We start from the raw sequence: 16,283 nt of genomic DNA on the forward strand, positions 1-16,283 counted from the left end.
CCCGGCTAGATTTCTTCCTCTCTGGTTTATACTAGCTGTCACTGCAAATATAGTTGCAAGCAAGGATTAAAATAAGTTTTCAAAAAAGGGAAGTGTTTTGAAGCCCCCCCCCCCCCATTTTATATAAATAACCAATATAGGGTCACAGGGTCCCAATACTAATAGATGAGGTCATGTATATAATCCTTTCTAACCCTGCCCTCAGTGAATTGAGGTGGCAGGTGTTTATTCACACTGGTGACCCAATGCTTGTTGGGGAAATGAGTAAACAGCTGTAGTTAATATTGTGCCCACCATTCTTGCTTCTTAAAGGACAGTGGTTTTCAGTTATGATTGCCTCTGACACCCTAACCAACCACCAGTGTGTGTCTGTTGTGGGCTAATGCGGATATTCCACTTAATTCTCATCTGAATGCAAACTACCTACTTTCACTATTTTCTGTCACTATGCATATAACAAAGTTTGGCATTGACTTTTTAGGGTACATGGTTGCATGATTTCTACACCCACAGTTCATAAATCAGGTTCCTGTGCACTCTGACCTTGCCTACAGCCCTGGCTCTCATCATTCCAACACTCTATCTACCTGTCAGCAGAGAAAGGCAGCAACAATGAGGGAGAAAAATCAGTCCATCAGCCTTATCCTATCTTGCTAAATTGAAAATGATTTTTTTAAATGATTTTGTTTGTGTGTGTAGGAACAACCTAAATATTCTTACCTGCTCGACAATGTTTTGTGTAAAGATCTTTGAGTAGTTTGCATTTATATATTTTTCTCTCCAGTCCTAAAAAATACATTTAACAATGAAATAATTACTATAATTTATAAGACATATCACATAATATCAAGAAAACATTGAGCTGGCCTGGAAAAGGGTACAAAGCCAACTACAAAGAAGCAGACCAGGGGCGCCCAGAAGTGTAGGGGCCCAGTAAGGCCCCAATTAATGAACAATTACAATTTATCTTGGTTGAATAGGGCAACTAACCAATGTTATGGGGCCTTAATAAAGTTTGCTCTGGGGCCGATTAACATTTACTTTCGCCACTGCAACTAGGGAAAGTATAGCCACTTTGATCACATACATAAGAATTTAAAGAAAAAAAAATATTTTTACAGGCCTAACACATCAAAAAATGGCCAAATTCCCAGCACTGATATACTCGGGGAAAGTAAGCAGAATATAGACAATACATCTAAACTATAAGGGCAGGATTTATGATTTTTAGAGCTAATGAGTTACGACACACAAATGAAAGTAACTAAACAAATGAGACACTTGACATATGCCCAGAAGCTATTCTGTTACACACATAACAGACTTTGTTACATACATACCACAGGATTTTCAAAAATTTGCCAGAGGTCATTGTTATAGTGAGTAGTATTGTAATTGGCAGTTGAAAGTAGTCTTCCGAATTCATGTCTGTTTGTTATGTACATGAAAACACCCTACAGCAAACAATTATGACATATATTAGATGAGAGGCCAAGGAGACACAAGCCACGTGCTAGCGCTCACAATAGTAAAATGAATCATTCCAGAAAACAAAAAGATCATAAAATGAAATCTTTTTATACAGAAAAACAGAAAACAGTTTGTGGATGGAAATAAGAAAGGTCTGTAAGGGTGAAAGACTTGTACAAATTAAATTATAATGTTGCTTTCTGTGCAATATTTAACAGTTACACTGTATTGTACCTGAAAGAAAACACATTTACTTGTTAAATCTATTGCATCTATATAACCTATAATAGAATGGTACCTTCCCACCTTAAAATATTACAAACTGGGATACATGCCGCATTGCAGATCTGCCTGGTGAAACAAAATCCACTACAAACCCCACCTACATCATAGCAAGCCACACCCCTCTGAGGCCCACAATTTAGGATTGTCCTACTTAAATTATGGGCATTTCTGCTATTTTTATGACTTATATTTGTCAAAACACTGCTAAGTACAAAAGTAAGAAAATCATGTTAAATTGGTAGATTCTTTGGAGGCAGAAAATTAATAAGAAAAGCTGAATTGTTAAGTAGAATTTGAGGCCTGCTGGAAAATTATTATTCTTAGACCAAATGTTCTTTCGTCAAAATATTTTTTTAAAATATTGCCAAATTTTATATAAAAATGCAAGCATCCATATAATCAATCAGAGAACATGAATTAATGGTGATGAATAAATAATTTGCCAGCATGTTAATTACGGAGTTAAACTGAGACAGAGGACATAAAGGCGTGGCTAACCCTACTTGCATTGTGTGTTGAACTGCCTTGATGTCTTTTTTTTACAATGAACAGAAGACTTTCCATGGGCAGTAGAACTTACTCATTTTGTTCAATTTCAAACAAAATATAGGGGGAAAAGGCATCATTATAATTATGCAGTCCACAGAGTTTCTGTTTGGCTTCAGGATTTCAGCTGGCAACTGTCTATCCCACATGTAAGGAAACTTTCAGTTTGGTTTCCAGCAAAACACTCATTCATCTTATAAGGTATGGTTTCAGCTTGGCTTCTCTCCTAATCCTGCTGCCTCTGTTGTACATTGATCTTAACATTCTAATTGGCTTTATAAAAGTTTGCATAGGCAGCCAAAAACAAATGCCCTCGAACAATGTAAGAAAGTTGGTCATATAACTGGTTTGATGAGTTCCCCTTTCTTGCCTTGTTTGTAATTCAATGGATTTTTCTCTACGCCCTTTCCTTCTAAGGGGATACTTTCTAGGATTATGTTGAGTTAAGGGGGCTATTTACAGAATGCATTTTGTATCAGTAATAACTTCTAAACAATATATTTTTTGCACATTTTGCAGCCAGATCTTGGTAAGATGCAGTCATTTGGTGGAATTTTTTGGCACAAGTTTTGCTGTCATCAGCACCAGATTTGAGATTCGGACACTGAAGATTTTTGCCAGTGCTCCGTATGTGAGCAAATTTTACTTGCGGCTGGGTGGCATGCTGCCCCTTAGTTTATGCCACCCTAGGCCCAGGCCTTTGTGGCTTCACAAAAATGCAAGCCTGGCTGTCATTAAAGGCAGGAGTTACACCTATGTTGCACTGCATTCTCTCTTCATTTCGTATATAATTGCCATGAAAGGCTTATTTGGGCTTTGGTCTTTGGTTATTAAAAGGGCGGTTCACTTTTAAGTGAATTTTAGTATGTTATTGAATGTCCTATTTCTAGCAACTGTACAATTGGTCTTCGTTATTTATGTCTTATAGATTTTTAATTATTTACCACTTCAGCTTTCAAATAGGGGTCACTGACCCTGGCAGCCAAAGAACTATTGAGCTACAATTTTATTTATTATTGTTGGTTTTTATTACTTATCTTAGTTCTAGCAATGAGTTAGCTGCAGAAATGCTAAACATTAAAGCAGCTAATAACTGAAAAATCACAAAAAAATAAAGACTAATTCCAAATTGTCTCAGAATATCACTCTCTACATGCATACCTATGTGGAATACTTTAACAGAAATTGATACACTCATTTGAAATAATAGAGATGCACTGTTTTGGTAAAACATAGTATAATTCAAACTATGGGTGCCATTTTCTGAAGACTACAAGAAAAAATCCATTATATGCAGAGGGAAATGTGTGTGTAAATAAATTGGTCATCCATCATGAAGCTATGAAAGTTAAAACTAAAAGAACTACATATTAACACAAACTATCACTATCATAGCTTTCTGATGTGAAAATAGAAGAAAGTACAGTGAAAGGTTTATGAAAAGGAATTAAAAAATTATATAAACCTTTGGGGGGCTGAACATATGGAAAGTTGCCGGAGATGGGGAGTCTTTTTCTCTCTGTAAATTCTAAAATGAAGAAGCATCAAGTAAGTGGACTTGTATATTGTCTCTTTTATCTCTAATTTTGCCTAGATTGACTGTGGAGACATGAAAATACATATTCAAAAATATCAGCTTATCATTTAGGCTGAGAAGCTTCAACAGGTCTGTATGGACAACATGCAGCTTTGAAGCAAAGCTAAGGTGGAACCACATGTCCTGCCATGCCTTATGTTGTGCAGCTACTATTTGGGCCAAAATGCCTTCAGAAAATGAGGAGATTTAAATACGAGCAAAAAGAAGAAACAGTTATCAGTTGACTACAGGCTCTTTGATACTTACTCAAGCTGTTAGCAAATATGCATACAGTGGATGCAGAAAGAAGTACAATATGAGAATAAGAGATTGCCATACAAAAGTGCACTTAGAAAACAAAGCTCTAAGATGTTATGGAAAACAAATAAACAAAGATGAGTCTGATGGCACTGAACGGGGAGAATTCTCCACTGAAGAGGAATGAACCAAAGTTCCCATTGCCTCTTACCATTCACTTGGAAAGGAAATGTGTGACAGCGCTAAACTGACACTTTTATGCCCTAAAATGTTGTATGCGTTTTAGGGCTGAAAAGCACCAGTGCTATCAAGAGCATTTTTGTAATTGCAACTGCCAGTGGTGCCCTATTCAAGTGAATGGCAGGTGGCAGAGGGGGTTTCTGTCACTCTTTCTTCAGTTGAATGCTGACGTTTGAGCAGTAAAGGGCTGCTTTTTAGCAACCTTCACAAAAAATGAATTCAAGTGCAAATGTTACATGCATTTAGACATCCGTTTAACGAAGAGCAAATATTATGAACACATAGAAAAACTTAACACTATAATAACACATAGAAAGACTTAACACTATAATACGAACTGCATGTATTGCATATTTTCATATTGTGTGTGTATAAATGGAATGTTCACCTTTTTTCCATTTGTTTAAATCCCTGTCAAAAATAAGTATTTTTTTAACAGAGATTGCTACTTTTATTTATATCTTAGAAAGAAGTCAGTGCTTGCCCAGTGTTGGGTCCTGTCAGAGTTGAGGAAGTGGGTTGCTGACCACCGCCTCCACTGCTTTCCTGCAGAGATTGGCAGCGGGTAGCAGGAAGGATCTGAAGCAGTGCCAGTACTGCACATGGTCCCTTCCTGATTTGCATAGCATGAATTGTATCGTTAGCCAATAGGATTTATGCTATGCAGATGAGCCAGTAGGAGGTGCCGCTTGCTCTGCTCTGAACAGATCTCCACCAACTTTTTTTTTTTAATTGAAAGGAAACTAGCTATTTTTGTTAACAAAAAATTAATTTTGCTCAAAGGGACTAGCTAAAGAAATGTCATCAAAAAGCAGGAGGGGCCCGTGAGTTTATGCTTTGGAATAAACATTTAAAAATGGAAATGGGGATAAGGAAGCACCTCTGCATCTCTTAGTAAGAACAAATGCAACTGTCCTGTTTGCTTACTGAAATCTAATTTTGACACTGTAATAACAAAGCTTATTTAATTTATGTAAAAAAGACATTTAAAGGGGATGTTCACCTTCAGACAATAGTCTGAATTTGAGGAGCCCCTGTCAGAAAAAAAATGTTTTGTAAGTTATCTTTATTATTTAAAATGTGTAGTTTTGAGAGCAGATCATAGCAGTGCTGAGTCTTTAAAATAATGTTAAAATTAGTGAAAATGCTGAAAAATTTGCAAAATGGCAAAAAAAAAAAATGCAAAATGCAGCTGCCACACAACTTTTTTTGACACCTGTGACTTTTTTTTACGTAACTGTGATTAATTTGACATGACTTTTTGACGCAACTGCAACTTTTTTTCACAAATTTTTACTGCTGAATTTCAATCCATGTATGGCAAAAAAATTCGCTCATGACTAATCACTATAAATGACATCATATATAATTGCAAGTGGGAAAGCACAGGCCCTTCATATACATGAGGAGGAAGCATACAGCTGGGATACTTTCAGACAGAAAGATCTCTACTAAACATTGCTGATTCCCCAGCAGATTCCCCTCAGGGGTGATTTCTTTGGAATATGTGTGTACTGTAAACGTCATCTACTAAATTTTCACACACAACAGCTGCACAGTAATAAAGACGAATGCACTGAAAAACCTTCAATTTCAAAATTGGCTAGTAATAGCAAACCGCCCAAACAGAACAATGAAAAGCAAACTATTGGGAAGAGCTATACACGTACAAATCCTAATATAAATCCTTACCATTTCCCTGGCGTTTCTGCAGAGTGCCATGTCAGGATCCAGTCTGTCCAGAGAAAACAGATTTCTCTCCTTCATTTCTGACCTGAGAGTTTCTCCTTTTATCAAATACACATGGGCTACATAAGGCATGTTCCATAGACCTCTGCAGGAGAAAGGGACATTTTATTTAGATTATTCAGGTAAAGTGTTCTGTAACTTGTTAGCTAGTTAGTAGCTTGTCACTAACTCTAGATCTATGGCAGACTTTGTTAGTTGGTTTGGTCCTCTTGAGGAAGAACTGATTTTGATTATTTTTTTTTCATTCGCTTTGATGTGAGTGCATTTTTAACTTCTAATTAAACATATTTTTATTATTACACTTGGAGCACTCTCTTGTTGTTTTCAGGTACCTTCCTTTGTGGATTGGAAAGAGGTTATAGGCGATCACCTGTTTGAGTATAGCAGCTCACAAACCAGAGGTGTTGCAAAGCTTCGCTGAAAGGAATTTGGCAGGCCATTTTGAGGTCACAGATTTCAGTTTGCTGTATAGTCTGTTAGTAATCAGCTTTGAAGAAGGAACTGAAATGTTCTGAAAGCTTGCTGTGATTATCATCTTAGTTAGCCAAGAAAGGTATCACCTTTACACCACTTTTGTTATTCTTCTTATCAAAGGTTTTTCCCTATATCTTTTAGATTATTTACTAATACAATAACAATGTCTGCCATAGATCTAGAGTAAAGCTGGCCATACATGTTACAATTACGATCTTTCCTGCTACTATCGTTTGTAACCTCCGCTAATGTTCAATGTTCAGGGCCGAATCATCAGATATGAAGGTAGAAACAATAGGAATTCTACCCCTATCTGACGATTTAGACCTAAATGTTTGCCTATGCTCGGGCGCCTTCAATGGTGCATGATCAAAATTTTCTGTCTCACCCGACCAACAAGATGGCCAATATCCAAGGTTTCTGAATGTATGGTCAGTTTTAGGGACAAGCTGCCAAACAGAGTAATAGAGAGTGGAACTAAGGCCATGTGCATGACATTTTTGATTATGATTGTATTTACCGCAAAGGTGTGAAAAAACAATTGTGACAAAGGTGTGACAAAACAGAGAGAGAATACATGCAGTCAAGTGCCTCTCTAATGGCCGTGTCTGACAGCTAAACTGTTGCTTGTACTTACACTCTTTTGCCTTGTACAATATCCACATAATCTTCAGATCGTGCATAGTATCCATCTGGGGTCAGTGCACCCCAGAAGTTGGACCAGAGTTTGCCATGACGAGTTACAAGAGGTGCAATAATTTTTCTACAAAATTAAATAGAAAATCATGAAATAATCAAGTACAGAGAAAGACATGTTGTTTTAGAACTCAACTATGTAGCAACAGGTTACAAATCTATATCCTTCTTTAAATAAAAATAAGGCATCAGTTAAAATAACACATTTTGTATGTGTCATAAAGTCAAATATAATTATAATTTACAAATATATATAAAGCTCAATACAGCATACAGTCTGCAAGACATGGTTTCAGAGTCAGACTGGGGGGTGCAGGGCCCACCAGAGCGGCTGCCTCAGGGGTCCCCCCCAAAGGGCCCCCGCTGCTACCTTCAAACACACCCCCGCCGCAGGTGCCCTCACCCCTATCCCACTGGTCGACCACTGGGGCGGAGCGGCTGGAGGGGATCGGGTCTGGGCCACCGGGGTTTTTTCCCGGTGCCCCGGAGGCCCAGTTTGACCCTGCATGGTTTAGTAACAGTTTGGGATTGATACCAAAATAAATAACTGATAACAAACCTGTTTTGTTCGATAAGTATTTTTAAAGTCTGCGGATTGGTCAGCATAACATCAGCATCAATATTAAAGTAATAGTCACATTCTTTATCTTGCCGACAGGTGTTCCTATAAAGGGATAAGACACACAGGTAAGGGTGTGAAAACCTACTACAAGAATTTTTTTTATGAAATCACCTCTATCAAGGAGCCATCCGAAATCAACATGTGATCATCATTTGTGATGGAGAATTTATTATTGTTATTATTTATATTGGTCCTTTTTAGTTTGTTCACATGCTGTATTATATTATAATTACACAGAACCAGATTAAATTTTGGGGTAATCTGGGTCAATAGGAAAATGATGCATTTAATCCCTTGAGTCTGAACAAATAATTGCTGTATATATACTGAGGTAACACCCAGCCCTGGTACATGGATGCTTCTAGCAACTAATCAAAAATACAACCTGGGACATGACAGGGACACTTTTTCTTTCTTTGTTTTGTCTCCATCTGAACCCTGTGATGGATAATGTGATCCCTAAACTCAGTGTGGTGATGGAGAAATATTTTGTATAACAAATTCTGCACTGAAACAAACCCAGAAGTTCAGGAAATATTGCTGTGCACTTCTCTCATCTGTGATATCAAGTCTGAGGAATGTTGTGTTTTTCTTTATCACGCTTGTGATCAACTATAAAAGATACCCAGTATAATAATGTTATCTGGAAACCTGTTATCCAGAAAGCTCCAAGTTATGGAAAGGCCATCTCCCAAAGACTACTTTTTAAATTATTTCACTGTAATAATAAAACAGTACCTTGTACTTGATGATACTACTGCATGGATCCATAATGGATATGGATGCTGGATTGTTTAAATGATTGCTAGCAGAATTAATTTATGGAGACTACAGAAAGACCTCTTATGTCGAAAGCCCCAGAGGTCCAGGGCATTCTGGATGACAGGTCCCATACTTGTACAGCTTTTACTCAAGATATAATTATGCCAGACTATTTGGGGTTAAAAACTGCACTTAATGTAACACAAGAGTGTTAAATATACATTCATAAACCTTTGTCAGCTAATGGCTAATCAACAAATCTCCCAACCTGTATTAAGTCTAAAGGCACGCTACAATATGAATATTATTTATACTGTGGTTAATTTTAGTTCTTACTAACATTTAATAGGGACCCCCATCCTCTTCAGTTATGAATAACTGAAAACCATTAAGAATGTTTACATGATGTAAACTTGAAAGTTGCTTAGAAATACATTTTCTTGGATGGAGCTCCCCTTTAATTTATATATAGTATGAGGCATGCAATATATTACATTCCCATATTTCTGGCTTCAGCCTGCATGATTGGCTCTTCCGGTCCAACAACTTTTAGATTTCCAATAACATTCTTGGCTTGTTCCCAAAACTTCACAATGTGCTGTTCATGATACACTTCCTGCAATGACAATAAAGTTGCTACACAGTTAAATAAACTCCCATATACAGGAAAGTGCTACCGGCAGCACTTGATTGCTCCCGATTGTGGCGTAAAATCTGGCGTTTGGACAGCAAACTTCTCCATTTTTTACAACTTTTTTGGCAAATTTAATTTTATACAGCATAATTAATAGGCCCCTTAGTAAAGATGTTTTGCAAACATTTAGGTATTGTAAATAACCTAATTGCCAGGGGGCTGCATGCTGATTGTTTTTAAAAAAAACTAAAGGGATGTAGAACAACTTGATCTGTAAAATATCAAAGCAACCAAATGCCTCAGTTACTGATTCTCTAAGGAGGGGTTTCCCTGGAAAATGTGGATATGAGGATCTTGATTTCAATACCTATGTGTAACAGTATTTTGTAACCACCATGCTGTAGCTCTGTGTGTCCAACATGGTTACAATTATTTGCCATTTAAGCTTTATTGTGTTCAATAAACAGAACAATACAGACAAAATATATATGAGTTTTAAGATCCTCATTAACCCCTCAGCACTTGTATAAATAATTATTTTCCATTTTTAAATCAGTAAGAAATCATTTCTAACACGTGACAGGAGGTACTGCACCCTAAAGCATTTCTGTTCTCTTTTATATGGAATAGGATTCTGTTTAAAGTAAGCACAATAGTGTACAATAATGAATTGTGGATTTTGTCCTTTCCACAATCATAAGCCTGTAGCCTTTATAAGCTCAATAAATGCAGATGGCACTGACTCAGTCCTTAGTTCCTCATCACTGGAACAGTCAGAAAATATTCCAGGGCTTCAGTACACCTACTCCAGCACTGTAATGGCAGCTGCATTTCTTTCTCATTAGTGATTTTGTTTTAGAAGATTACAAATAATGGATACACAAATCCAACTATCAGCATACTAGTTCATTTACCAAAAAAATCCATTCAAACACTGATACATTTTAGAATACTTACACTGTTATGTATGAAGAAATTCATATTCTCTTTGGGATAATCTAATGCCAGCAATCTGTTGAAGAATTCAGGCAAGAAAGGAGTGGGCTGCTCAATAAATATTCCAACTGTTACTTTTGGATAAGCCTACAAGAAAAACAATGTCCATGAAATAAAAAGTTATCAACAAAGATAAAATATGACCAACAGCATGAAAATGCTTCATTATTTAGATGTAGAAAAAATATGTCTGGACACAGCAAAGCAGATAGCTAACATGCTGCTTCTAAGTGTCAATTTAAATGGGACACTTGCATTTTTGGCACTACGGGTTCTATAAGCACTGAAAAAGTAGAAATAGGGGTCTTATAAGGACAAGAAGTTAGATGAGGTAGCCACAGAGTGTGACAAAACAGTAACATGTTAGGGGGATATTCCTCCCTTCATTATCCAGTGTTACAAACAAGTGAAACTGTAAAGAAACTGTAAAGAGTCCCACCCTCACACCAAATGGAGACCCAGCGATAGTGAGTGTTTAAGCTTAATGTTAAAGTCCATCTTTATAGTCTATTCATTGCCAGTGTAAGTTCATAAGAGGTTATGAAACAGTCCAATATTTCAAGGAGCCATCTCTCTGCACAGACTGTAGCCATTGCAATGGCTTTATTATACATCCACATCCAGAAGACACAAAGATTACAACTAGTGATATTGTGACCGGAACATCTAATGCTTGAGGCCTTGCATACATGTCCCTTTAGAACAAGATTAAATGCACACAAGGCTGTAATAAGGAACTAAAAGAAGGATAAGCTTCTAAAAAATAGAAAACAAAGGATCACAGAAATGTGTACCTAAAATAACAGGATGATTACAAGAACTTTCTTTCAAGGTGGGAAGTTTATTGGATCTAGTTACTAGGTATTAAATGGATTCAAATGTTATTTCTAAAACTGTTTAGACTCTTCCAGAGTAGACTACAGCTGGGAGATGTATGATTATGGCTAAAGAAGAGTTGCTGAAAAAAGCAAAATCATTCAAAAACCAATTTAAAAAAAAATGAAGACCAATTGCAAATTGTCTCAGATTATCACTTATCTATATGATACTAAAAGTTACGTTTAAGGATAACTACACCTTGAAATAATTATCTGATGAAGGCATCATTATCCCTTTAGGGCCATGGCAGACGGGGAGATTAGTCGCCTCTCAAGGCAACTTCGGCGATTTCGGCAAATCACCGCGCCGCGTATGCCATCCCACCTGTGATTTACATTCTAGCCGGTGGGATGGCATTTCAGGGTGATTAGTTGCCTGCGACAACGGAGATTTGTCACGGGGGACTAATCTCCCCGTCTGTCACGGCCCTTACTCTCTGTGACTACCAATAAATAGGATGTTTGTGCACGCGGCTCCTATTTATACTTAATAGATTAATGGCGATGCCCAACAAGGCTACCAGAGAGCATTCATCACCTCTATTTATAGAGTAAGGAAAATATTCCATACTGTATTTAAGTACAGTTTATTATTAAACAAATCTAATGATAAGAGCAGTTGATTGTGCTAGGATCCAATGGATGCCGTTATAGTGCACAGATTTGTGAAAGCTAAATTTTTTTTATTATATTTTAAAAATCACTTGACTTGAATGAGTAATGAGGTAACTATGTCATTACCCACGATGGATTGCAGAATGAATCTAACAACGAATCTGATTTTGCAGATGAAAAACTAGGAAATATTCCTCACATCATATGGGTCAAATTTACGCACGGAAGGATTTTGGCCTGGGTTTTGCATATGAATGAATTTGCCACTACTGCTTGTCAAAATGCCAGATCCAAAGTGTGTATTTAATTATCTTTTAATTGGCAATAAATTGGCAACATACGATTTACATTTAACATTCACTTTCTTGCTGTAAAAACCAATATGAACTGTATCACTGCGAATCACAACTTCACAGCAACAACCCTTTAAACCTCAGGCAGGTAGATGACATTTCTGTATGATTTAAATAATGATTCTGTAAGTGCCTGGTTTGTAGCCATCAAGAGTGTCAGCTGAAACACACTCATGTGGTTTGTTACAATTTTGCCTGTGGTTAAGAATAATTCTAATAGGGTTACGTAATAAAAGGCATGTTAAAAAAACAAACATCTTATTGGTTGTTGTGGGTTACTGCTCCTGGGCAAACTTAGTGCCTTTTATTATATATGGGGGTAACTCTACCAAATGTTATGGCAATATTCTAAAAGGAGTAAGCTGTAACACTCACAAGATCCCTCCTCTTACAGATACTAGCGTTCCAGAGGTTCAGGAGCCTTATGATCATACTTTGCATTTAAAGCAAATTGCATGCCACTGCAAGCGTGTCCCCTGAGCGACATAATGTTTCAAATCGCCCCATGGTTCTGTGTTTCTCACTGCCAGTTTTCTCAGTTATTTTGTTGCCCCAAAAAAATAATTTTGGGCAGTTCATGGATGCTATGGGTAGAACACACTAAAAAGGCTGTAAGATGAGCAACATGGATGTATTAAAGAACAACTGCATACTTACATTTGCGGTAGATAAATCAGTTGTGTCTAAATCACAAGTCCCGCATCCAGTTTCAGGTGCCCAAACGTTGGGAATGTAGTTACCAAAGTAGTTCAACTGAAGCTAGAAGGAAAAATACAAATGTCTTAAATTATTGATGCAGTGCTGGCAGCAGTCTCTTGTTGTTCAATCATGTTTTATTCTCCAAGTTATGATTTTCCAGTCTGTTTTAAGTTTCATTAGGAATATGCTGAAATATTAAATGTTATGAGTTGAAGGACCTGTGGTACCCAATGTTTAAGATAAATTAAAGAAAGCATTTTTAAAACTTTGCAAAACACCATATTGTTTGTTAGGGATGCACCAAAATCCCGGACTTTAACATTTTGCTAATTTCCGTAAGGAAATTAGGGCTAGGATTTGCTTGCAATTTGCAACTGTGTTGGATTTGGAATTTGTCTGCAACTCGGTGCATCCATATTAAAGTATCCTTTGGATTGGCTGCTCCAAAGTGCATGGAATATATTGGATGAATGAATATGTTTTTAACAGTACAACAATAAAGCTATGAATGTAATGTAAAGGCAAACATAAAATATTAAACCTATCCAGCTTTTAATTACCACTGGGTTTGATCCATATTTTACAACATGAACTAACACCATCATTATTTTATACAGCATAGGTGCATCTCTACACTTTCCCTAATGAGCCAGGGACCCCAAAGCTTTTTAACTTGCTAGGACATCAAATCCACCAGTATCTGCTGCCATCAACTCTTATTTCCCAGCAGGCTTAGTATTTTATTAAGCATTTTGGGCACTAGCGGAAGTAAGCGGGTCAGAACACCAGTGAGACCTAATCATTGTGCATCACACACTTTCTGCTGGGTTTCAAGAAGGGACCAAATTCATCCCTGGGAGATTGCACCACCTGGCGTGCCATCTTATGTCACAGGTACCTATGTAAGCATAATAATTACAGAATTTAAAGTCAATGCTAAAAGTCAAAGGGACAGTACAAAACATAACGGGCCCCTTCTTATTAAATACCATAGGAGGTGCTTTGTCCATGAAACTCCCACATAACATACCTCACAACATTTGAAAAATGAAAAGAGGGACAAAAAAAATAAATTGCTACACATAGCATGGCAACATTTTGACCATGCCTATTGATTGTGACCACACCCCCTAAATACCACTCCCATTTAACCAAATTTGGCAGGTTATGTAAAGTTTGCATGCATTTCTGTGGGTTATGGGGTCTTGTTTTATGTGTTATAACAGTTTGTTGCCTTACAGATAAGCTCTGTAGAATATACCTGCTAAGTAACCTGTGCCTTTTCTACTTTGAATGGCTGCTGGTTACACCGCAACTTTGTTTATAGAAACTATAGAAGTGTTTCTGAAGCAAACACACAACTTTTACCGGTGCAGGGCAACTGCTCATTATACTGTAATTACTTTTATACACTTTCATTCTTTGGTTTAATTGTTCCTTTAAGTTACAGAATACAGTAAAACTTCCAGTGCTCATCCAGTATTTGTAATGAGAAAATGCCAGAGAAACTGCTTTAAACCATTTTGTTTGCCAAAACATTACAGTAGCTCATTAAGAATTTATTATAAACAAGTCAATAAATTATACTTTTAAGGGGGGTGGAATGAACTACAATATGTGACATATCAATAAAACAGCAGTAGGTTTTATGATTTTAAACTAAGCATGAATATATGGTTAAGATTAACCGCATTTGGCATGCACTGCGTTGTTTTCAGCAGGTATTTAGGTAATGAACTACTTCAAAACTGTATTTTCTGTCCATAGTCTACAAGCATTTCTGAGCTGCTTCATAGGATGTAAAAGAAATGGCCACTGTCAGACCCATGACATTACCAGTAATATATTTTATAGCAATGTCAGAGGGACTGAAAAGGCAAATATATGGACTGGGTTTCTATGAAAGTTCAGAATCCAGCCTGACATATTATGATGTATCTATCTGATAACCACAATGGTCACTCCGGGACAGAAAACCTTTAATTCCCTTACGTTGCTTAAATAGAACAAAGTACAGGAAACTGCCTTGTTCCCTTACAGTAAATGTGGTAGCAGGGATGTCATTTTACAAAAATGTAAGTTATTCCAGAAAAAACCATCTTGGTCTCATCTCTGTATTCAGCAGAGGTCAGAGCATATTACTTCTGGGCCTCACGCCATAGCAGTCGAACATCCTACACAATGTCTATGCATGCGTGTTAACTATTCAAGCATCAGGGACAGGGAACTAGGAGCACATACAGGGGTAAGGCTGTCGATTCTGTAAATACTGCTGAAACAGAAGGTATTAAATGCTGAGAAGTTGCACAAGATAGTATCCCTTGATAACATTTACTTAAATATGCAGATATAGATGCTGCACTTTAGCTTATTGGCTCTTTACCTCTGGCTAAACCAAAATTTAGAACTATTCATTATGTTAAAGGGACCTTTTTGTTGTGAGTGCAGAAGCTTAAAGAAGCTCCAAAATATGGCACAGCCATGTCCCACAATGTGCTAAAAGTATATGAAGGAAGAAAAAAAGAAAAGGGAAATTCCATGAGCTGGGGGAAGGGGGGTGGGGGTAGTAATGCACCATTAAGTGCACATAGACATATTAGACAGATTATTAATCATTACCTATACTAATTATCATAAAATACTATTATTTAGTAATAGTCCATTGTCAACCTGTTAATATTAGACATATTAGCAAGGTCAATGCAGTGCTACTATGTATTTACTCTGTATTAGGGACGAGTCGAATCCAGGATTCAGTTTGGGATTCGGCCAAGATCCGGCCATTTTCAGCCGAACCGAATCTGAATCCTTAAAATCACGTGATTTTTTGGCACATAAACACAACATTTTTTGCCTCACACTCTTTAAACCCTTCCATACCCTAATTTCCATATGCAAATTAGGGTTCGGATTAGGTTCGGTATTCGGCCAAATCTTCTACAAAGGATTCGGGGTTTGGCTGAAAGAGTGGATTCGGTGCATCCCTACACCATATGGTATTAAATTTCTTATGACATCCTCTGGCCACATCTAATAGTTAATATCTTATATTGGTAGATGCTTGCATCTAAAATAAAACGCACAGATAGTACATCCTGTTACTGTCTCCTTATGCAGTGTGTTAATGCCTTTGGGACATTGTATCTTCTGGTATGTATTGTGTAAACATGACTTTGAAAGGAAAACTTCCACTTCTCACATCAAGCTCCCTGCTTAACTACCAAAGCCAACATTTTAAACTGCTTCCTTTTACCAACAAACAGAAAGTTTTTCTTGCAAAGAGAATTTTCCAGCAGTGAAACATTAACCAACATCTGGACTCTGAATTTACACATTATTATTGCCCTTCCTTTCTTTATTAAGTTATGTCATCCAACTTTTACAGAAGAGGAGATGGCACGGAAGAAGTTCAGAAGCAAATAAGGAATAC

General features: G+C 37.0%; 1 protein-coding gene across 2 annotated transcripts in view; it reads right to left on the reverse strand.

Annotated features, from left to right (window-relative positions):
• Nucleotides 1–16,283, reverse strand: part of plod2 (procollagen-lysine, 2-oxoglutarate 5-dioxygenase 2) — a 67,468-nt gene that overhangs the window by 6,758 nt on the left and 44,427 nt on the right. The window contains exons 8-16 of one of the 2 annotated variants that reach the window (XM_004914355.4): nucleotides 12,812–12,913; nucleotides 10,270–10,395; nucleotides 9,173–9,294; nucleotides 7,854–7,958; nucleotides 7,236–7,361; nucleotides 6,068–6,209; nucleotides 3,767–3,829; nucleotides 1,341–1,454; nucleotides 721–786 (exon numbers count right to left, since the gene is read on the reverse strand). In XM_004914355.4, coding sequence (XP_004914412.1) covers nucleotides 721–786; nucleotides 1,341–1,454; nucleotides 3,767–3,829; nucleotides 6,068–6,209; nucleotides 7,236–7,361; nucleotides 7,854–7,958; nucleotides 9,173–9,294; nucleotides 10,270–10,395; nucleotides 12,812–12,913 — 966 coding nt within the window. The remainder of the gene's footprint in view (nucleotides 1–720; nucleotides 787–1,340; nucleotides 1,455–3,766; nucleotides 3,830–6,067; nucleotides 6,210–7,235; nucleotides 7,362–7,853; nucleotides 7,959–9,172; nucleotides 9,295–10,269; nucleotides 10,396–12,811; nucleotides 12,914–16,283) is intronic. The other variant, XM_002938407.5, reaches the window with a different exon arrangement.

The sequence above is a fragment of the Xenopus tropicalis genome, chromosome 5 (assembly GCF_000004195.4).
Source record: "Xenopus tropicalis strain Nigerian chromosome 5, UCB_Xtro_10.0, whole genome shotgun sequence".
In the NCBI taxonomy this organism is placed as follows: Eukaryota; Metazoa; Chordata; class Amphibia; order Anura; family Pipidae; genus Xenopus; species Xenopus tropicalis.